The 23,321-nt window shown below is 42.2% G+C and overlaps 1 protein-coding gene across 2 annotated transcripts in view; it reads left to right on the forward strand.

The window, feature by feature from the left end:
• sertad2b (SERTA domain containing 2b) overlaps window positions 1-17,618 on the forward strand; it is a 35,305-nt gene extending 17,687 nt beyond the window's left edge. The window contains exons 1-2 of one of the 2 annotated variants that reach the window (XM_041050126.1): window positions 4,014-4,115; window positions 12,877-17,618. In XM_041050126.1, the coding sequence (XP_040906060.1) occupies window positions 12,881-14,173 (1,293 nt within the window). In that variant the 5' untranslated portion in view covers window positions 4,014-4,115; window positions 12,877-12,880 and the 3' untranslated portion in view covers window positions 14,174-17,618. Of the gene's footprint in view, window positions 1-4,013; window positions 4,116-12,876 lie in introns of those variants that run through there. The other variant, XM_041050125.1, reaches the window with a different exon arrangement.
• The last annotated feature ends 5,703 nt before the right edge of the window (window positions 17,619-23,321 follow it).

Here is a 23,321-nt window from a genome sequence, read left to right on the forward strand (position 1 = left end):
TCATGGCTTGTGACGCTTTAAATCTCAACTTTTGACCTCTTGACACAGGTTACATACTGTACATCTACGTGTTACAAGCAGTTCAGCCAAAGTTCAACTCAAACTGATTCCTGTGGATAGTTTTTAGAGAAAAGTCACAAATAAATATAATTTGTGTAGCATAAATGTGAGTTTCTCCTTTGTCACTCTTTCTCCTTTACACTTTTTTTTCCCAAATCATCTTGAGACTTCATCATTGATCACCAAATCGGGAACCACTGCATCAGGGATCTGTTTTCATTGGCTGAATACTGCTCCCTATGTTATTACAGTTATTAATTATTCTGCACATGGAGTTGGTCTTTTTTGAGGACTAGTTTAAGTGCCATTCAGAGTAAAGATATTTATGCAAAGTAAGAATATTTTGGCTGCTCTTCTTTTAAGGCAGAATGTTACATTAAGGCAAAGCATGTGGTTGTGATGGTTAGGTTTATGGGATAGGAAATAAATTACTTTGTTGACTGCCCCCATTGCATAATGGTGTAATATGGTCTCTCATGTGTGTCAGTTTATGTAAATGTTACTTCAAACCCATGTTGTGAGAAATGTGGCAGTGATGTGTTTAGAGAACCAGCAGAAGTGGCAGAAGCATTATTAATAAAGTATTAGTAATAGTTGTAGATGTAAGTGCAACAGTGACGATAATAGCAGCAGCTATAATTGTAAAAGTTGAAGTAGTAATGTTTGCAGTAGTAGTAGAGGTGTTCATGGTAGGTAGTAGTAGTCCTAACTGTGTAGTCATAGTAGTTACAGTTTTGGTTAATATTTCAGTAGCAGAAACAGTAACAGTGATAGCAATGAATTACTGTGATACTTATTGTACAATACATATTATTACATGATAACATCATTACATGATAAATACATTGTTCACGTAAACAGGACCAGTGAGTAACACACAAACACATGCATATGAATCACTCATTCCAGTTGTGTGTGTCACCCTTGCATTTCTATGCTCGTGTTCCTGGTGGATTTATACACCTTAATCATATAAAAATGCTCTGTGTGTTGTCACAGCAAATATAAATGGAACATGATAATAGCTAATTCTGACGACAGTTGTAAACCTGAGAGTTACCACCCAAAGGTTCAACACGACGGTGGATGTGAGCAACATGTAGCTTCATGTACTTCGTGAGGCCAGTGAACTCACCATGAGTCAGGTTCACACTCAGATTCACATTGATGGTGACACACACACACACACACACACACACACACACACAACGTGATACATGCACAGAGAGATGTAGACAAAGAAGACAAAACAGCAATAGAAAAGAACATTTACTGGTTTTTGACTGTTTTTTATGTTATTGTAGAGGCTGGTGATGATGTTACATTTTATAGCTCATGTTTGGAAACAATAATTTATCATGTCATTATGGTTTGAATGCATAAATAGTTGACCTATTATGTTGTGCTTTTGCAATTCTGTTTCAGCGATGGCAATCAAGTCACCGAACTGAAATGAAAACCTGAGACAAAATTAAATAAATGGGCAGACTGGAAGAGAAATACAGAAAAGAGAGACAAAGAGAGGCAGGGGGAGGAAAATGGGGATAGAGCAACAGCAAAAAGGAAAGAAAGAGAAGGAACAAGCAGATTTTACAGACAGAGGGAAATAAAAGAAGAGCGAGGGAGAAATAAATAAAGATAGATGGAGGGAGGGATGGAGGGAGGGAGGGATGTTGTGGGTGCAGCTCTCCAGTTGGTGTTGCTATGGCCCTACCCTCCCTGCTCACTGAGCCATTTCCTGTTTTTGACCTGAAATCTTTATTTAGAGCCATCCCTCCTCGCTGCTCGGCATTCATGAGTCAACTCAGAGTCCACAGAGATGAACACAGGACTAAAATCAGATCTCCATTCACCACAGAGGCTACGTATGCGTGCACGCACAGAGCTACTGTACCCCGGCTAACCCGCCTGTTAGCCATGCTCCAGCTGAGGTTTCATTCAGGCTAAATTGTTTGCATGATACTGACATATTGAGAATCCCTGTTGCACAGAATAACTTGCCTTTGACTGTTTGACCAACAGTTTCAATAAGCTCTGCTGTCTCCACTGATCGAGCCGTAATATTAAGTCAGTTTGGTCTTTTATAAAAAACCTCATACATGACATACTGCCCAGTGATGGAAGTTTTTGTGCCTTGCAGCAGTCAGCCAATGACGGGCCCTAATGATTTAGGGCCTGCTTAGACAAGTGTTTGAAATGGCAAAATCATTGAAAAAACACTGCACGGACTGGTTTCAGTCGTATTTTCAGAAAATATATTTTCTAGCATATATTTTCTTTCATAGCTTCTAGTGCTAGCATAGCTCCATCAGTGCTCTAGAACCAAATACTTTGCGCAGATGCATGGATAAATTTCGTTGTGCCACGTCCTGTTGTGAGCAGGCCTTTGCAGTGAAGTTTTAGTGCACCATGAAGGCCTAAATTCAGTTTTCTGCCCTGACAGAAGGAGAAACTGAATGACTGTGTGCCAGCGACTGAGTTCTGTAAACACTGGACTCCAATAGATGGAATTATTTGTGACAGCAGGTTGATCAAAGCCTGTCCTGAGAGTATGCCGCCTGTCTGAAAAGATAGGGAGACTTGTATTGTGTCTGTGAGTGTATCAGTGCACAACTGGGTGAGTTTGCAGCAGGGGGCATCGGGGGCACAAACGGTCTAAGATGCCCATTTTCTGCCCCAGGATGCTTCACTGATGTTTTTGTCTGCATGTAGCGGAGTCTTTACCGGACATCACCCAGCCATCTGCTGCTGGGCAGGACGGGCATTACTAACCGGCCAAACAGCACCATCAGTCCAGTGCTCATTTCTGTGAAATCACCAGGAGATGCAAAAAAAAAATCTTTAAGGTATTTAAAAATTAAAAGCATGACACAATTATGAAAGTACCGATAACATGAATGCAGCTTCCACTTTACAGTTTCAAAATGTTAGTCTTTTATGAGGACTGCTCCTATTTAGTCCTGTAGACAGAGAGAAAGAGAGATACAATGTTACACAACACAGTGTATGTGTGAGTGTGTGTGTGTGTGTGTGTGTGTGTGTGTGTGTGTGTGTGTGTGTGTGTGTGTGTGTGTGTGTGTGTGTGTGTGTGTGGGCGGAGCACAGTTGACGACGCCACTTCTCGGGGCAGCTGCTCGGTTTCAGCTTCTCCTGATGCGTTCACGTGCTCCTCGTAAACCCGCTGGCCGCCAGAAAATGGATCCTGTCGTGACAGTAATTATGTCGTTGTAACGTGAATAATGGGCTCCGGAGTGGGAGTGTAAGTGATGTTTTGAGCAAATTAATTGTGTGGGTATTTATGAATCAATTACCGGTTAAATGTTATGTGGAGATTTTGCCCTCAAGTGTTAAGGAGGGCAACTTTTAACGAAGCCTCTGCGCAGATGACAGAGCCATCTTGACGTTTATCAGAGACTGAGACTTAATAACTAAATAAATAAATATTTAGTTATTCACTAACGAAATATTAAATAAATAAATAAACTCCTCTAAAATTCCTTAGTAGTTAATGCATCCAGTTTACCGCCAGTTGTAACAGCACTGTACTACCTAAATGACATATCTCAGTAGGGCCATAGGTCTTCCACAGTTGGACTTTCCCATTCCCATTCTTAATTTAAGTACAATATTCATCCAACATTAGCCGGTTTTATACATAAAACACTTATATCAAGGCAAAGTTGACTGTTTTATATCAGATAAATCAAACCTGCGAAGCAAAGAGCATTGGTTTTCCCTGTCTGTAGATAGTGTAACATATATCACTGTGATAAACTAATCTAACTAATCTTGTTAAATATATATATATATTTTTTTTACCGTCAAACTACACCAGTCGCGGGGCACAAGCGCACGTGCAGCTGAGCTCGCGCGTATGTCCTGCAGCTTGTGAAAGCAGCAGCGTTCCTGTGAGCGGAGGCAGTTTTCTCCTCCTATCAGCGCCATTGTGTGACAGAGTCTCCGGGAGCTCGGACGGTTTGTGTTTCTGTAGCTGACAGGACTGTTTAAATACCCCCTCCATGTTTCTCTTTCAAACTCCGGCGGACCTGGATGTGGTAAGGCAGACATTTCTGGTTTTTTTTTTTTTTAAAGAGCAAAGTATAACACGCCGAAGAATATTTAACGGCAGTGTAAACCCTGTTTCTAATGAATAATAGACACGGCGAAGGCTGGTGTTTCAGTAGTGCTGTGGGTATAGTGGGGTCTGCTTGAAAAAGTTTTCGTATTAAATGGATAATATTTGCCGATAGTTGTCCCTGCTGTGCTTCCATTGACCCTCTATCTCTGCCGAAAACTCATTCCAGTCTACAGAGCCGAGGCAGTGGCCGCCACTTTCCAGTTTATCACTACGGAGAAAAGTCTGACTGATGAACTTTTTTTTTTTTTTTTTTTTTGTAAATGTATTTTAGTGCTTTCCCAAAATACATTCAGCTACTGGTACGTGCTATTATAATGATTAAGGTTAGCTAAATTAATTGTTCCACTCAGGCTGCTCCAAGTTTAAAAAGTTAATAACCAAATTACATGAAATGACCTAAATCTGGATAAATGCTCTTACATGTATATTCATTGGAAATGGATGAAGCTAGATGTACCGACGTGGTGAAGTCTGCATATTTGAAAATATGTGTCAACACCAGCACATAGATAAGAGGGACTTCATATTTACATGAATGCCATTTGCAAGCCCGCAAACTGCACGCTTTATTTTGTTATTAGTGTTCAGATGAGTAAAACATGGTCTGGTACACTAAGAACCTGCTGTGAAGTGGTGAAAGGTGTTTTTGCAGTGTAAAGTGATTTGGTTTCCAGTGTTTGGGACTCAGTCGTGCATTGTGGTGAGTGGAGGGGCCTCTGTTTCGTAACATGCACCACAACACAGCAGTCTGCTCTTTCGGTGACCGTACCTTCTTCACTTTGCCTCTCCTGTGCTGTCACCCATGCTGTCACCCACACGCTGCATGTGGGTCACATCAGAGGTACTGTCTGGACATTCACCCACAATGTACAGACCCAGTTCAGACCACAGAGCATAGACAGATGTGATGCAGAGCTACACAACTGTCAATACTGTAGATGAGCAGATAACCACAATGGGGAGGGGAAAGCCTAGTTCTTGCTGAGTGGGGAACCCCTCAGGAGGTCCCCAGACTCCAGGTAGGGCCCAGTGTACATTAAAAGAAATTTCATTTGAAATGTCACTGATTCGTTTACAGGAACATTTGCAATAAGTAAGATGTCAGTGGCTAAATTTTGATCATCTTCCACTGTACTGCACTGTTTACTGCTAAGACTCCTTAAACAAAATGGAAAAAATAATGGAACTGAAGATGCAGTCCCTGATTTTGTTTTAGAGACCAGTAGACAACCCCAGATTCCCTAAATTGACTTCCAGCTCTTAGCTGGTATTTTCAGACTCTATTAACCAGCTTGAAGCTGGGAGGAAATTTGTGGGATTTGGAGAAACAAAAGCAAAATAATCTTTAACACTTATCTTTGTAGGCTTTGTTAGTGGGCCCTGAAATGAAAATAGATTGGATGTCATGAGAGAGGTGCCGCAGGCTTTTATTGACAGTCTCTAAGGCTTGAACTTACGGTAATAAGCAAATCCCAATGACGGATGGATGTAGCATGCAGCTATGTACTGCATAACTTCAGTGGCTGAATACCTATAAGTAGTAATAGTAATAAGCTCCCAGTGCAGCAGTATGGCTTCATGTGCAGTAATAAGGCTTGTACTGCAATGATAAGGATTGCACTTAAGTAATAAGGGTGCTGCCTGCAGTAAGAATGATGGCACTTGCAGCACTGAAGCTGGTGCTGCTGTAACAAGATGGGCACCGTAGTAATAAGGCAGATACTGCTGTGGTACGGTGCACGCTGCAGTAATAAGGCAGATACTGCAGAAATACGGTGGATACTACTGTACACCCAGTGACCAGACATATTGCCGCTGTAGATTTCTGCAGCTTCTGAGGCTTTATCACTGGAAATGTCAAGCTGGGTTTTCTCCCCCGAAGAGGCTCGGTGGAAAGACTGGAGCGCTCAACTGCATGTGGACACGTCTGCTGACCTAAATCTGCTCTCTTCTTCTGCCTTTTATAGATTTAAATGTGTGTGTGTGTTTGTGTGAGAGACAGAGAGAGAGAGGGAGTAAGTGAGTTTGTGTATGAATACACTGATTACCAGAAATTTGAGATGTACAGTCACACACACATTTACTGTGCATGTGTGTGTCATTGCGAGTTACTGCACAATTTCATAAAAACAAATGACGTTAACTTTTTGTAAAACAGTGGACCGTCCCTTTAGCAGCTTTAATCCCAAAGAATAAAGCATTTAAGTACAAGCACCTGCCTCTGTGTTACGATTGTCTTATAGTGTTTGCTGTACTGGTTGTGCAGAAACGTGGTCCATGGTTGAACAGACACACTCAGTTGCCATTTACACCTAGATAAAGTTGTTGTAGTATTTTGTCCAACCCAATTGTGTCAATGAGGGTAGACTAAATATTAGTAACTACAGCCCCCTAAAAGCTGTATGTACATCAATAACTGGCAGCCGAGTGTAGTTTCAACATAAGTCAGAAAAAAAGACAAAGTCAGTGACTCTGTTGTTTTGCCCCTGACCTTTGCACTCCTTACTCCTTTACACTGCTCGTACTGAGTGTGTGATGAAGCTCCTAACTTCACACACCAAAAAGGGGATTGCTCCTGAAATGAATGGTGATGCATTTTTTATTCATCAAAACTGAAGAACAAAATCTGTCAGGCTTCAAGACGGCCTTCAGCTCTTTATTAACTGAACACACCACCTTTGTTTTAAATGATTAAATCCAGCATGGGCTTGGTTGCTCACACCAGTATGTCTTTATTAATGGGATACGACATGTTGCGCAGTAGGAACTGTAGTGTTTTGTAACCAGGTCAGTCATTATGTAAGAGATCGTAGTGAATTCCCTGTCTGATACCCAACTGACCTTTGTCATGTGAGCATTTATGATCACTATGAGAGACAACACACGTGCACACACGTTCGTGGTACATACACGTGCACATTGTTTCCTGACACATGATTGGCTTATTTATTTTAATTTGAACTCTCCTCCACCATCTGTCCTCCCCTGTTGTTCCATAAAAACGTTCATTAACATTTAATCGTCAATTTCAAAGTGTTTCAAGACGAGGTCTTACTGTTTGGGGTCAATGTGTATAGGATTTCAGCTCATTTCTAGTGTATTTGATAACTTGTGTAGTTCACACTAATACTAATCTAAACCACAATACAGCTCGTATTCATCATTGTACTGTAATATTAAATGTTGGCTGCAAAATTGCACATGAGGCCACTTGAGATAAAAAAAAATTGACCTTTAATATTTAATTGACCTTTATTCACCATCACCAGACCTCCTATTAGCATTTCACCTTTTAAACCACATGTCAACTCCCCCTTGATTTGCTTAATGATATGTCTTGAACAGTTTAATGGTGTCATTTCGATGTTTCAGGATTTTGAGTACCACTGATAGTCTCAGTCTGTTTGAGAGCAGCTGTTGGGAAAAGACAAACATCCTGTATTTTCCTGGTTGAGGGAATTTGCCTTTTTTATTGCAAGCCCATGCAAAAGAGTGAGCTTAGAATTGAATGAACAAATTGCTGGCAATGTGTTGCTGATGATTTTTGATGATCGGGTCTGGTTGTGGCACTTTTAGTGTGTGTGTGTGCAGGTCCTCAAAAATGTCATAAAACCAGAATTGATATATTAGCAGGCAGAGCTGTAGTGGCAACATCAGTAGCAGCAGCGGTAGAAACAGTAGAAGTAGCTATCGTCATAGTGTAACTGTATCTCAAGTTGTGTGTGTGCGGAAGCGTAGCTGCTATTGAGCGTAGTGGGTCTGGTCAGGCGAGCACTACAACTCGTTTCTTCCTCTGGGTTTTGTCTGGAATGTGTTTACTAGTTCTGCATTCTCTGTGTGTGTCAGTGTGTGTGTGACACACAGACACACACACACACACACACACACAGGAGTGAGTTTGACAATGTCGTCCTCGTGTGCAGGGCTGGATGCATTACAGCGAGGGGAAACAGTGGAAGCACAGTCATGACTGCGAACTGCAAGTCAGCCACTGTGTGCCTAAATACACATGCGAATGGTGAGGTTAAAACATGTCGAACTAAGCATACAACACTGCGATACTTTCATCTGCCTGCAGCAGTGCGGTGCGTAGTGCATGTCCATACTTTGTGCATCTAGAGAACCTGAAATAGCCCGATGTAGAGGTGAGGGGGAGGGGTGGATGTGCAGCTCAGGCATGGAAACCAGCGTATCCGGTTACAGGATCATAATATCACTGCGGAGTCCATCCACTAGCGCTGCTCTATCGCACAACACACACACACACACACATACTCACTACAGCCAGCTCTTGGAATAATATGCTCAGCCCACATGTCTGATGTGTGCTTGTAGGCACTGTTGGCAGGCAAACGCACACTTTCATGCTTGCGCACACACCTGACTTCACCTCTAAATGTATAAAATACGCATGTTTTAGTGTTTTACATTTATCATTTTGTGATTAGATGTGTGCCCCTCAGTCATTCATATGTTACAACTCACTGCATGTGCTGTATGTTGTATTTTTCTGTTTTATATTATTATTTTACCACAGAGGCCCACTTCCCTGAAGCCACCATCAACTTTTCATGTACTCTTATCTAAACACACCCTTAGCCACAAGTTGACCTTTCTTTCTGAGGTTAGATTTCAGATTTTGATGCTGTTTGATTGCACTGTGTCCTTATCTGTTGCAGTTAATCCTCATCAGCTCTCTCATGAAGGGGACAAGCTGTGCAGGGCTGCTGTGGGACTGGTTGTGTAGACATTTCAGAGTAAAATTAATGGAAATCTTTCAGAAGTAGGCCAGTGTGCTGTGGGTTCCTGGGTTTGTATCAGGATATTTGGTGATATTTTAGGCTGTAGGCAAAACCAGAGGAGTGTTTATTTTGAGAAAGGTTCCTACCTGACATTCTTCTCTCAGATCAGATCGCTCTGCTAGAAACAACCATTTATCTATTGATTTGGGTTTTTTTGGTATCTGTTTTTAGGACATTTTTAGGACAATTTCTAGGACAAGAAAAAAGGACGAAACTGCAAATGGAGCATGTTTCACAAGATGTCGTCTACATACATTGATAAAATAATAAGGTAAAGCTGGCATTATAAGCTTCTGATATGATGCAGATTGAAATGATTGATGGATTGATTACGCACTTACTTTGGAATTTGATCACACTGTTGGACTATTGGAGACACTGAACCTGAATTTATTCTAATACAGTATTTAGGTTTCACAGAAATAAATGTACACAATAGCAGACATTGTCACAAGCACTGTAAGTACTATTTTGTGTTGCGTGCACAGTATACTCATGCTCTGCAACTTTCTGTCTATTTTAAAAGTATTGGACTATTGTGACCTTTAGTCCAAAAATGTCAGTAGTAGTACTGACCTTCAAAATGGCAGGTTCGTTGATTTTTGGTTATAGTTGATTGCTTCTTTGCCTTGAAGGTCTCAAGAGGCTTTTTTCTACATTTGCCTCATGGAAAAGGTAGTTTTAAGACACTACTTTGTGAGACAATTAACAGTGGCACGTTAAGTCACGGTGACCTTGAATAAAGCCAGTGGCTCCATTTTGGAGTGCAGTACTCCTCCACTGCTGCGCTTTATCTGCTTGACTCATTTATGATTCTTTCTGTGACTTTTTCGTTTTGCTGTTTGTTCATATCTAGACATGGCTCATAGGGTGTAGGATGGCTCTGGGCCTGTGAACTTTGACAGTCAGTGGAAGGAGAGGGTGGGTGTGAGCAAACGACCGGATGGAGGATGAAATAGAAAGATGGAAAAGAGGTAAAAGAAAGTGTGAGTGAAGAAAAGAAGAGGTGGAGGAGAAGGAAAAGGAGAGGGAGGATAATGAAGTGGAATGTAAGGGGTGGGGCACCTCTGGTATGTTAGCTCTGCACTCTGTGCTTATGTGTGTGTGTGTGTGTGTGTGTGTGTGTGTGTGTGTGTGTGTGTGTGTGTGTGTGTGTGTGTGTGTGTGAGAGTCTAAACACCCAGCCGTGAGTCAGTGAGTCAGACATGCGCAGCTGCTTCAGTTCTCAGTCACACACCCGCAAACTGCTTTGAAACTAACTCTGTTGCTCTCTCTTTGATTCTCTCTGTTTCTGTCTCTCTCTGACGCTCAGATTCGCCATTTTCCCAAAAGTGCCACAAGCAGCTGCAGTGAATGTAGAAACTCATAGATGATCTAAACTCCTGGACACGCAAATGTTTTCAATTTTGTTGTCTAATGAAAGCTAACAGTGTTGATTGTGCCTGGTAATTGCATGGCTAGCAGCTCTTATTATGCTAAATGATCCTGATATGTAGATAGTTAAAGGGATAGTTCAACAGTTGTTTGCTGTCTTTCTGAGAGTTAGATGAGAAAGTCAATACCACTCACATATCTACCTGTCAGCTGTCGCTAGGCTAGGAGATGGTTAGCCTAGCTTAACATGACTTAATAGTTTCACTCATTCTTTAGAGACTGGGGATAAACAACTAGGACATAAAAGATTCAGTGTGTTGTATGTTGAACAGATTGTAAAGGTCTCTTAGGTAGTTTGTGATTTGCTTAGATCTAAATAGAACTTGCTTGACTTGACCGGACAGTTTTCTGTCTCACGTTAGCCTTCATTAGAAAACAAACCTACCTTTTTAGACACCTCACGTTAGCTTCTAACATTAGAGGGAGCCCAATTTTGTGTATAGTCACTGTCACATCACTCAACAGTTGGACCTAAGTGAAGATCTGGTTTATAACAGTTGCTGTGGAAAGTGACACAAAGCTAACTTACTAACATACAACAATGTTGAGGTACTTTTTTTTGTGTCTTAGGCAAAGAAGTCAGATGATGAAAGGGGTTTTTATACTAAAGTAAAACATTATAATGAAACTGTATGTGAACAACCAGTGAACCAGCAGACCTGCATCATGTGTGAGCCAGTGTCAGAGTCTTGGTAAAAGAGCAGTTGGGGTTGAGTGCCTTGCTCGAGAGAAACTCAGCTGTCGTTTTAGTATAGGGAGGAGCGAATGTTGCTCATTCCCCTCCGACCTCTTCCAGACCAATCTCTCACCTTGTCCTCTACTTCCTCCTCTCACTTCTCCTCCTCCTCGTCTTCCTCCTCTTCCTTCCTGCCCCCCAGCACACACTCCTCCCTCCCTCCCTCCTCCACCTCTCCCCCATCCCATTCTTTGTCATCTCTTTGGGTGAATTCCCAGCTGACTCTGTTTGTCATGGCAACCAACCAGTCGTGGTGACTGGGCCTGCAGCTCACACTTCCTGTGTGTGTGTGTGTGTTTGTGCTTGTGCGTGTGTATGAGGAGACGCATGCGCAGTGTGTATGTGTGTGTGTAGACAGCGACTGGCTGCATGAGCCTGTCAGCCTGGATTAGAGTCAAACACACTGCAGTGATGCCTGCTCTCTTTCTTTCTTTCTTTCTTTCTTTCTTTTTTCTTTGCAGAACCAATAATGACGCCATCAGATAGTCTGATTAGATAGAGAGAGATGTTTATCTATTGGAATATATATGTTTAGGGAAGCTACTGTGCCTTCATCACCATGGCTCTCTCTCTCTTTTCTCTCCTACTGTATGTCTCTCGCCCCCCCACCCCGCCCCACCCCCTCACTATCTAACTCAATGTGCTATTCTAATGTGGCAGGAGAAGGGAGGGTTGGAGGGGGGGGTTGGGCTTTAAATCTGGCCTATGATCCTGTGGTACAGCAGGGAACACTGCTGCTATTACATAACTTAGTATGTGTGTGTGTGTGTGTGTCTCTGAGTGTGTGTATATATGTGTGTGCACGGGGCTTCAGTATGTAGTGGTAAGGCTCCCATTGCAGCTGCTCTTGGTTTCAATGTATGTTTTTTTAAATCCCCTGTTGCAGTAAGCTTGTTGCGTTAAAGCAGCTTCTTGTAGCACCACGGTTAGGCTGCTGGGTTTCAGTCTAAAAACCTCACGGGTGAACACACATTAACTGTTTCAGTGAGGTGAGATGTGGTGTGACAGTGATAACCTAATGCTCTATCTGTCGTTCTAATAATCTAATGCTGAGATCCAGTAGTGCTACTGGGTTTGAATCAACATACAAAACCCCAAGAGTCAGGTGTGAAATTTTTTTTGGATTGTTAGAATTATTTGATGTGTATTACAGGCAGAAATCCAAAGAGCATGTCAGATTTCACCAGTGTAGAAAATACTTCATTAACAAATCAGGAAGGAAGAAGGGTTTTTGACCACGGAAGTGCTCTGAATTGGCTACAGAAAGTCATGAGAAAGTCCAGTGGGGGAAATCCGAGTATTTAAAACATGGTTAGTTATTGAGAGCAATTAGAGTATTAATATCTCAGTTATCAGGCTTGGATTTAGTAGGCCAAACCAGGACTAAGTCATTCATTCTGGATGATGTTAGAGCTGAAATGTTGATTGACTCATTAGCCAATCAGTAGGGAATTAAATGGCCAAACATATGCAGGTTCTAGCTTTCAAAATAAGAGGCTTTGCTGCTTTCTTCTGTCTTATGTGATAGGAAACTGAAATTTGGGGGGTTTGGACTTTTGGTTGCAGAAAACAATTCAAACATTTACTTTCAGCTTTGGGAAACTGGACAACGAATCAGCTGACAGTTTTAGACAGACAAGACAGTTTAATGTCTTCTATGTCCAGTGAGAAATGAATTTCTGAATCTCTGGTTTTGTGTTTTCCAGATATATGTTCGGTAAAGGTGCGAAGCGGAAGCTGGACGAGGATGAAGAGGGGCTGGAAGGCAAAACGCTGGAGGTGTCGGTGGCGGGAGGGGGATTAGGCTTCGGTCCAGAGGGCCTGTCCAAGGTGTCATACACCCTGCAGCGCCAGACCATCTTCAACATCTCCCTGATGAAGTTGTACAGCCAGCGCCCGCTTGGCGAGCCCAGCCTGGAGCGCCGTGTCCTCATCAACAACATGCTGCGACGCATCCAGGATGAACTCAAGCAGGAAGGCTCCCTGCGGCCGCTGCTACTGCCACCGTCGCCGCCACCCGACGACCCCATGGACGAGGGCTTCCGTGAGGCGCCTCCCTCCTTTGGTGTTTTGTCAGCGACAGCAACAGCACAGGTATCCCAGCCTTCGACACTGTTGATGCCGGTGATCGCTCCACCACCTTCACCCCACCCAATGGTGCCTCCCAACTGCCAGGCATCCCAGGGCTGCCCCAGCCGTGTGGAGGCCTGCCCAGCCCCCCTGGAAGCCTGCCTCACTCCAGCCTCTTTACTGGAGGAGGATGGTGGAGATTCAACCTTTTGTGCACCATCCCCACCCACTCCTCCTCTGTCGCCTCCCCCAGCGCAATCTCACCCGTTACCTACGGCACTTCTGAGCCAGGCGTCCCCCAGGGTCCCTGTGCCTGCCTCGTCCAGTGACGGTTTCCCCTCCACTCTGAGTGACATGGAGTTGGGTCCTCCCACAGCCATAACAAGGACAGCAGCAGCTAATACTACGACCGTGACTACCTCCCCAGCTCCCATGCCACTCACCCGGCCCTCCCAGTTAGCACCCCTCTCCCCAACTCCCACAGGCCTACCCAGAGACTGCAGGACCATGGGTGCTAAACCAGAGGCAGCTGGCGTCTTGCTAGCAGAAGCTCGCTGTGCCGAGCTCCGACCGATGGACACTCTGCCCGCACTGCCCCCTGGTGGCTTAATAGACATTTCCTCTTGTCCTTCCTCCCCTCCTTCTTCTGCATCACCCTCTGGGTTTCTCTCAGACTTGGCGCTGGACGATGTCCTGTTCGCCGACATCGACACGTCCATGTATGACTTTGACCCCTGTATGACAGCGGGGGCTGTGGGCGTGACGGCAGGTGGTGGCCTCGCCAAGCTGTCACCGGTAGTGACGACAGATGACCTCCTCAAATCGCTGGCGTCGCCATACAGCAGCTCCACCCCCCAGGTTTCAGCCAATCAGCCTTTCAAAATTGATCTGACAGAACTGGACCACATCATGGAGGTGTTGGTGGGCTCATGACTCGCAGACGCCTCCATCTCAGAAACACACAAACAGTTTAATCCGGAGAACAGACTGGAATGAAAATTTGGGATCGCTTCGGGGGATTTTTTTGTTGTTGTTTCTTTTTTTTCTATTTTATTTTATTTTTTTTTTTACTTTCTTCAAAGGTCGGTAATTGTAAACATCAATGGTGATGTCAGTTAGTACTACTAGGACAACTATTACTACTACACAACACTGTGCATGCACTGTGCTCGCCTTTCCAAATATGGAAATGAAGTAACTGGGAAACAAAGACACAAATAAGTTTGTCTTTCTATACTTGTGAGGACCTCCAATGATTCCATTCATTCCCTAACCCAAATTTAAACCTAATCCTAGTTCTAATTTTTAACCTGAACTTAAGCCTTAACCCTGAAGAGTAACTGTAAATAGAAAAAAGGAGGACCGGCAAATTGTCCTCATTCTGGAGGATTTTGCTGTCATTTGAATCCTTGTGAGGACTTCTACTTCTCACAGGTAAAGAAATACAAGTGTACACACACATCATGACACAACACACACACACACACACACACACTGAATCCATGGCTTTTAGCAGATGAGTGCCTTTCAAAATGACCACTTATTCAATTCCTGTTTTTTACAGTGTTTTTTTTTTTCTAGTTCTTTTCACTTTAACAGCCTAGAGAGGTCACTCCTCAATGTCTTTTTTAATTTATTGTATTGTATTAAAACTATGATTAAGTAAGGTAATTTCTCACGATCAAATAATAATTATTTAATCTTTATCTTATTACAGATGCTGTTTTATTTGTTAAGCAAGCATAAAAAGGTTTTACGAGAAATACATTGTTTTACCAGTGTGCTACATTACATATTAGCTCGGCTATTTAATTATGCTTTGGGAATAGCTCTGAAACACATTGCCTGGTTGTTTGTAAACTCTTTTGGTAGAAGGAGATGTCTGTTCTTGTACACATTGTGTCTATGAATTCAGTTCAGGACTTATTTCTTTTCCTTCCCTTCCTTGTTTTCAGGCACATATAACTGTGCTGGATGCTATTTTACATGAGCTTGGTCATATGGGCTAGTTATCATGCTTCAGTTACAGCAGAATTCAAATGAGCTACACCCACAGGAAAGCTAGATGTGTTTACGTTGGAAGTGTCAGCAGTGCCACCACCAGCTCTTGACTTCCAGTCAGATGTAAATGATCTGAAAAGTCCAACCTAAGCACAGGCTTAAGGCTCTAAACACGTTAAATTTGGACTCAAAACCAAACATCTATCACAGATTGCAGGGAAAGTCACTGTGGCCCCAGAGTGATTTCTCAGAATCGCACAAAGAAAATTGAGTATTTTAGTAGAAATGTCTTATTTCTGGTTTGGTTCACACAGAATTAGCAACATGAGTGACAGACAAATTACAGCACAGCATACAGTATTACACACATGCCGTATTTGCAGAGTATGTTTACTTGTGTTTAGAGAAGGAGCCCTATATAACAAACCCGAGAGCTCTGCTCACTTCTGTACATTGTGCAGTAAGGTTTTGAAGGTCATCCATGGATGTTCATGGATGTTTTAAACATACAGTAGCAGGAGGGCACAGTATATCTCTTAAATAATTTGAATGTGTATTTCCACTGGAAGAAGAAAACCCAAACCACGGTGTTAACCTGATAGTGCAACCATTCAAAACTCTACCCCCTGCCCAGGCCACTGTGCATGATATTTGGTACAAAAAGACAAAAATCTCATGAGAGATCCTGAAGTTTTTTTTAATCTCAGCAGACCACACTCACACAGTTCTAATAGAATAGGAATTCTCAGTTTACCAGTCAAATGCTGTGTCCACAGTCCAGCCTTTATATTCTATCTATGTGTGCTGTCTGTAGAAGGTCAAAGTTGAAAGTCCTCTTTACACAAATTTGCCTTACCCAATTCACAAGTTTTCACAAATGTAACTGTGGTGCTCCACCTGAAGAGAGGTAAGAATGAGAAGCACTGCTGTCAGGCTGCCGACGTTCAATTAGAATGAACAGATGCGGCCACACAGCAAGCTTTTGGAAGGATTTTGTATTGTGTGAATTGCAGTGTCACGTATTTAGCCATATTTTACACATTACCTATTCTGAAATGGACCAACATGTTGGCACCGTGACAGCTGTATTCTGATTTAGTTAGAAAAGGCCTGCAGTGGACACAGGCATTTGCAGTTCACAGACGTAGCATTGTTCTCTTCAAAGTGAAACTAGTTGCAACACCACAAGATAGTACAGATTTAAGCTTCTTTAAAGTGCAGAGACTCGGCTTGTTTTTGAGAGTAGATGCAAACAAAACAAAACGTTGTAAAATGCCTTTTGTTGCTACAATATGTAGAAAACTCATCACCTTGCCTGTTTTACAGTAGTTAGTGCAATGAGATTAAGCTGAACTATCAAAAGAAAAACATACCCTGGGACACTTGTACTCTTGCTTCACCAGTCATTAATATTCAGTGTGCTTCAGGACTTGGTATGTGGTCAGGGGTTGAAATTGTCTTGCAGCTACTTTTGGTAAAATTGGATTCTTGAATTGCTGAATATCAGTGCAAAATGGTGTTTTTTTCAAACGCATCTCAGTTTGATGTTTAAAGCTGCATTCATTGATTTTAGATTTTTTGATTTTTGGCCACTTAGGGGCAATAGAACAAGCTCAGAACTATCACCCTATGAAGTCGTTTTGGTGAACGTGTTAAAAAAAAACCTTTTCTGTCACCAAACCTTGAATCTTGTCATTATACATATCATCTACATTTGTCTCTATTCACAGCAATATAAGAAAAAGACACCACAGTGATCCAGAAATGCAACACCAGGAGGTGTTGGAAATAATTTATGGTGGACGTTTCCTTCGTACATAGTAAAGTAACAAATAACACAAGAAACCCTAAACACCTCTGTGTCTACCAACACAGCCTTTCCATGGTGTAAAATGGTATGTTAACGGTATTTCTAGCAGTGGTCTCAGCTGGTGGGAGTCAGTGGTTGTTAATGGGACAGAATGTGTGAGCTGCATTTCAGTCTGACTCATCGTACTGTGTTAGCCAACAGCAGTGAGGCTGAAGTGACTTTAACACTTTGTTCCAATGGAAGATCATTAGTTTCCCAGAGTGCATTTGACCTCAGCTGATATGTAAATGAACAGCATTGTAACTGAATTCAAAGCAGAGTGTGAGCCGAGCACATAGCAGCACCAACTAATACTGTTTGTAGATGACTGTGTCTTGTTTCTTTCACTATGTTTGAATTTTGGAGTGCTTGTTTTTCGTCAATGAAGTTATTTATTCATATTGTTTTTTTTTCTTCTCTGTGTAAATATATTTATTTTGGATGTGAAGTGAACATTTGGATTGTAAATGCGTGTACAGAATGTGTGGTAGGAATGTACTTCAGATAGGAATGTATCTGAGTGTGGAATTATGGGTGGAAGCCATTTTTTTACATACACAGGTAGTTATATTATCTTGTTTATTTGTTGGTTTGTTTGTCGCTATGTTATGGATTTTTGTTGGTCGGCGGCCACAACGTTTTACATCTTTTGTACTCTTTTGTTCATCATTTTCCAGTTGAAGGCGAACAGTTCATGCAGCAATACTCAAAAACCCGTCTCCAACCTTCAGATGTCAAGACTCCAAAGCCTGTCATAGACGCTTCAATGCCAAAAGTAATGTACATAGTATGAACAACATTCGAGCTCCTGAGACTTTTTCTGATCAGTGTTTGTTACCGAATCTGTTTTAGCGCTGTCTGAGCGTGCAGCGGTTCGATTCGCCGGGAAAGAGTGACCGAGTCGAGGCTGATTCCCTCTACGAAGGCTGTATTTTACACAGACCTCAGAGCTGTGCCTTTTTCTATGCAATAGAACACACACAGAGAGAAACTATCAGCTGATCACTGTATTGGGATCCAAATGTGGACTGTAGATAATATATATATATATATATATATATCTACTGTGTGTGTGTGTATGTGTGTATCTGTATCTGTATATATAGATATACACATACACACACACACGAGATAAATGGACAGCTGTCTATGAATTTGAAACAGTCTTACTTTTGTAGTTTTATATATATATATAAATATATATATATACAATAAACTGTAAAAAGAGCAGATGTCTGTTGTGTCTTCTCACTTTCCTTGTTTTTTGACATTCATGTGCATAAACACATTGACATTCATATTTCTATAATTAGCTGAGGTTTGACCATTTTGTGCTTTTAATAACTGATGCTGGAATTTTATTTGACGGAATAATCTGAACTCAAGGTCCATGTCCAAGCTTTCTCTGTAGCTGTCAACCACTTCTCACTATCAAAACCCCTTATCATGTGACCTGAGTCCCATAACTTCTTCTACATCTTACATATAGTGTTTTTGGAAGGATGCATAAAAGCCCTGAAAGCTGTTCCTCCACCCTGACCGTGGTACACTGTGAGAGCCAGAGTGTAATAAAAGCAACAAAGTGAGGTCAGTCACTGGATTGGTGTTATCTCACATGTGTGAATGTGTGAAACAATAGTGGACAGTGGAATTATATCCTGAGGTTGAAGGTTCATACTTGACCTTGGAGGCAGCAATTTGGCCCAAAAAAAAAAAAAAAAAAATCATTAACACAATGTGCACTCTGTTTCTGAAGCCTTCAGCCGTATCTTGAGGCTTTGCTCAGCAGGTGGTGTTTCCCAAGTTTCATTGAGATGGTTTAGTTTGTAGTCATGTGACCTACAGTAAGTATGGAATCACTGTCACTTGATAACAGGTGGCTGTGTACAGTATAAATAGTATGTGCTGGGCTGAGGAAGGCCACAAGATCTGGCTGAAAGCTCCAGAAACACCAAGCAAGTGAACCTTGCCTGGAGAATTATATCACAATGATATCAATACATTAACATAATAAAGAAAACAAAATAATACAAATTTTTTTCCTCCTTCCATCCCCAGCAGATTTAAGAAATGTAGCACAGCGAAGTGTTTTACCATATGATAATCTTGATTTTTTATTTCTTTTTTCATATTTATATTCATCAGATGTTTCTGAGAACATGGTACTTTTTTTTAACTTAAGGTTCCTTGGACTCGCTGTGTGTACATACATATTTTCTGTTGTTACATGTCTGGGGTCCTTCATGAGTTTGCCTGCCTGCCTTTTCCATATCACTGACTCTCCTGTCTTTTCAGACCTGACCATGCTCTCCTGCCCTTCAGTCAACCTGGCTTTCCCCACCTTTCTACCACCTGACTCTTCCCCGCCCACCTGCTCACCTGATCCCTATTCCCTAATCAGCTTTTATTATTTATACTGGCCATTTCCACTCATTCCCCACCAGACTGTCTGTTGTGCTTTCCAGCTTCTGATGCCTGTTTTTTTTCCCCCCTGGTTGTTTGAGCCTGTTTTTTTTATTACCAAGGCTGTTTCTGGATTTTGCCTTTTGGCTGCTCCTTTTGTCTTTTGCCTTGTTAATCTGCCTGTTACTGTCCTCTGCCCACTGCCCATGTCCTGACTTCGCCTTCTATTTGTCCTTGCCTGCTTCTGTCTACCAGTGTCTCTGAGTCGTGCAGTTGAGTCCTCCAAACCCTGAGCCGTGACAGTGCAATCTGGCCGGTATGGGCTCAGCCGTCTTTGTTCCCGTTCACAGGGAGTGCATCCTGGGGCCCATTAATGAGCGGATCCAGCAACTCACTGTCCAAACCCATGCACTGTCCTATCTGTTTATCGGTCAAATTCTTCACGTCTGAGCTCAGGGAAGTGTTTGACCGCAACTGCTCCCAGGAGGGAGATGGCGAGGGGTTTACTGAATCTGTGCCAGGGAGGCAGACAAGGAGCAAAATACTCCAGTATGTAGCAGCTGAAAGTAAGTGGGATGAACTTGCTTCGTATGACACCTGTCATCATAGGTTGGTTGATTGATTATGTAAAAGATGAACAGGTCGCATAGGAATTACCCTCAGAACTTGATGGTTTAATTTGTCTTGCTGTCTATATTGATCGCCGTTGCCAAGAACAGTGTAGAGAGAAAAGCAGCCCATCAGTTCTCAGTCTTATCCACTTGTCTCCTTGCCACCTGCCGGTTCCCAAACTCACCCTGAAGGAGCAACATTGTCTGCTCCAAGGTAACCTCCCTGTACTGTGGACAGTTCAACCACTTCCTCAGGACCTCTCCAGTTAAAGCCAGTTCTCACCAGTAACTGAGAAGTTGCTGGTGAGCCAAACCCTCACAGCCTCCTGTTGTCTTCAACAAGCCCAGCTCATCTTTCCTTATCAGGTGCATGTGGTGGTGGTTGTGTTCCTCATCTCTGGGGCTGATATCAGTTTCAGGGGGGCTGGTGGTCCAGTTGGGGCTGGAGTTGGAGTCTCCATTTGAACCTGTTGAAGGGAGCGCCCTCGATGGGCATCTTCTTTGTTGTGTCACCCATGGCACAGCTCCCGTGCACATGAGCATGTCAGTTAACCACCAGAAATACATTAACTTTAATGCAGTTACCATTCATTCTGGGGTACCCCTGGTTATTCCAACATAACCCTTACGTAGACTGGGACTCTCAGGCCATTCTGGGGTGAAGTCCTCATTGCCCTGCTGAACACCTCTACCTCCTCATCATCACTATGACAGTGCCACCAACCTCCTGCCTGGCACCTCTCCACCTAAGGGACACCTGTACTCTCTGTCTGGACATAAGATCAAAGCCCCTGGCTGGGGCCGGTTTCTTCTTTGTGGAGAGGGATAAGTTCCTACAAGCAAGCAAGTAAGTAAGTAAACTGCAATTAACACATGGAGTGGTCAGTAGGAATATTGGGTCATGCCCTTTGGTCTCACCAGTGCTTACTGCTGTGTTTCAGGCCCTTGTCAAAGATGTGCTCCAGTCCTGAAATGTCTTGGAGCAGCCCTCTCAGTCTCCAGACTTAATTCCATTTAAACTTTTTAGTGGAATGTAAAGAAAGCAGTTGCAGCATGAAGCCATCAAACCTCAGGGCGCTGGAAGCTTTTCCATGAGACAAAGATTCCATGAGGGAGGTGTGAGAAGCAAGTCAGCCTTTATTAGAGGTTATCAGAGGCAAACGGATGCTGAGGTTGGGGGTTGAATAATAGTACACATGAACATTTGTCAAGAGAACCAGATGTTTTTAATTTAAACTAAAAATGATGTCATTGCTTAATTGCAGCTGTACTTTGTGTGTGAAAGGTGTCGTCTGTAGTGACAAACCCTCAGCTCTGCAGAGCTTTACAACAACTTTCAGCTTATGGTTTTCAGTTCACAATATTACTTTTGTGGTTCACACTCTCTGTTCTTGTAGTGTGGTTTTCAGGTGCAGCAGGCAGCTGTTTACACTGAACCAACTCTGAACTGTGTCCTAGAAAAGAAAGGTATGAATCTTAATATTTGTTTTTACATTCATGTTTAAGTATTCAAATAACAGTATCAATGTTGGATTTTAGGCTCAGATCAGTTTTTACTGCCTATTGTCTGTTCCAGGGCTGCACAGTCCTGTTTAAATCCTCACACACTGTAGGTGCATGGCTTCATCCTGTAAACTAGGAGAGTAAAGTGTGTACACATGAGGCCTGTGGGCACAATGTTTTAGTCCAATCAGTCCGAGTTTAGTTGTAACTCACATCAGGATAACAGCACTGACTGGATCAGATTTGATCTTGAATAAAATGTTGGTGGCAGCTCCATTCACTGGCTGTTCTCCATAATAAAGCTCAGCTTGTGTCTTCCACTGGGCTTTTTTTTTTTTTCTTTTTTTTTCCTTCTGCTTTGCTGCGGCACAGAGCCAGCATTTGCTACTGTTAAACAGCCACGACTCCTGATCAGCAGGCCGGGGTTATTTCCAGCATTCAGGCCACACAGCTGTGAGGGGAAGGGGGACAGTCTGTCTCTGTTGGTGCAGGGAGGGAAAGTTTAGCTCAACTTAGCAACAGCAGCGCTAAGGTCACTGAGGACAACACAGATGACAGTCAGCAACAGAGGCGATGAGACAGAGGACTGCTTCTCTCTCTCTCTCTCTCTCTCTCGCTCTCTCTCTCTCTCTCTCTCTCTCTCTCTCTCTCTCTCTGTCGTGTAGGTACAGCTTCTCCTTTTATTGTTCTTTTATAAAATGTTCAGCTGATTTTACCTGTCAGTTTTTTCCTTATGACTTTATGTTTCAGTATTTCACAAAGCTCAGGAATATTTTTATTTTCCTGTATAATGAGATTTTATAATAATCTTAGAAAGTGGGACAGAGGTGCAGAACTCCCCCAAAAAACAACAAAATGTATGTAAAAGGTTATTAATTAAACAGTCAAAATTAGTAAGAGTACTCCAAAGACTGAACTCTCAAAATATTGTTGGACTCTTAATGGATGGATGTTAAAAACAAACAAAAACAAATTAGTAAATTAGTACCATTAGTACAAGATCAATAATTTATGTCAAAACCTGGAGCCTACATTACCCACAATGCAACTCGAGCACTGGCAGTCCACTGAAAACTTGTAAAACAGACTTTGATGTGTAAAGTCAGTGGAGTTCCCCTTTGACATCCTGACTCATCTGTTTTGTCACTTTTACATTTCCTTAGAAAAAGTCACATTTTATTTTGTTTTGTTTTAAATGTTACTATTTATATCTTGTTTTTACCATTTAATCTTAGAAAAGGTCAATATAACTGAAATGTTATATTTTATAGTTAAAGTAATAACAGCAATGATATAATATATACCTATATTTACACAGTATGCTCCAAACAAAGAGGCAATGTGCTTTATAAAGGAGTAAATCACAAAGACAGTTTCAGCAGAGCCAGAGGTTTAGTTATTTTTACCTGTTTTTCTCCAGCTTACCTTTGTGAGCTTGTTGTGTAAACGCTCATATAATAGCTTTATTATGGCGCCATCTCGTGGTAAAAAACCAGATGTGCATTGAGGATTTACATGAGGAAGTGCAGTCAGATCTAATGGCCATGACTGTAACAATCCTTACCTGGGAAAGGCAGAGTATCCGTTTGAACTTTCTGTTTTCTAAAACCACCATTGTTTCATAACCCGAATCTCTCTGTCTGTCTCTGCTCTCACTCTGTTTTCATTCTAATGAATCTCCTTTAAAATCAGAGGAGGGTGAAACACAGAGTAA

This window comes from Toxotes jaculatrix, chromosome 11 (assembly GCF_017976425.1).
Source record: "Toxotes jaculatrix isolate fToxJac2 chromosome 11, fToxJac2.pri, whole genome shotgun sequence".
NCBI lineage: Eukaryota > Metazoa > Chordata > Actinopteri > Toxotidae > Toxotes > Toxotes jaculatrix.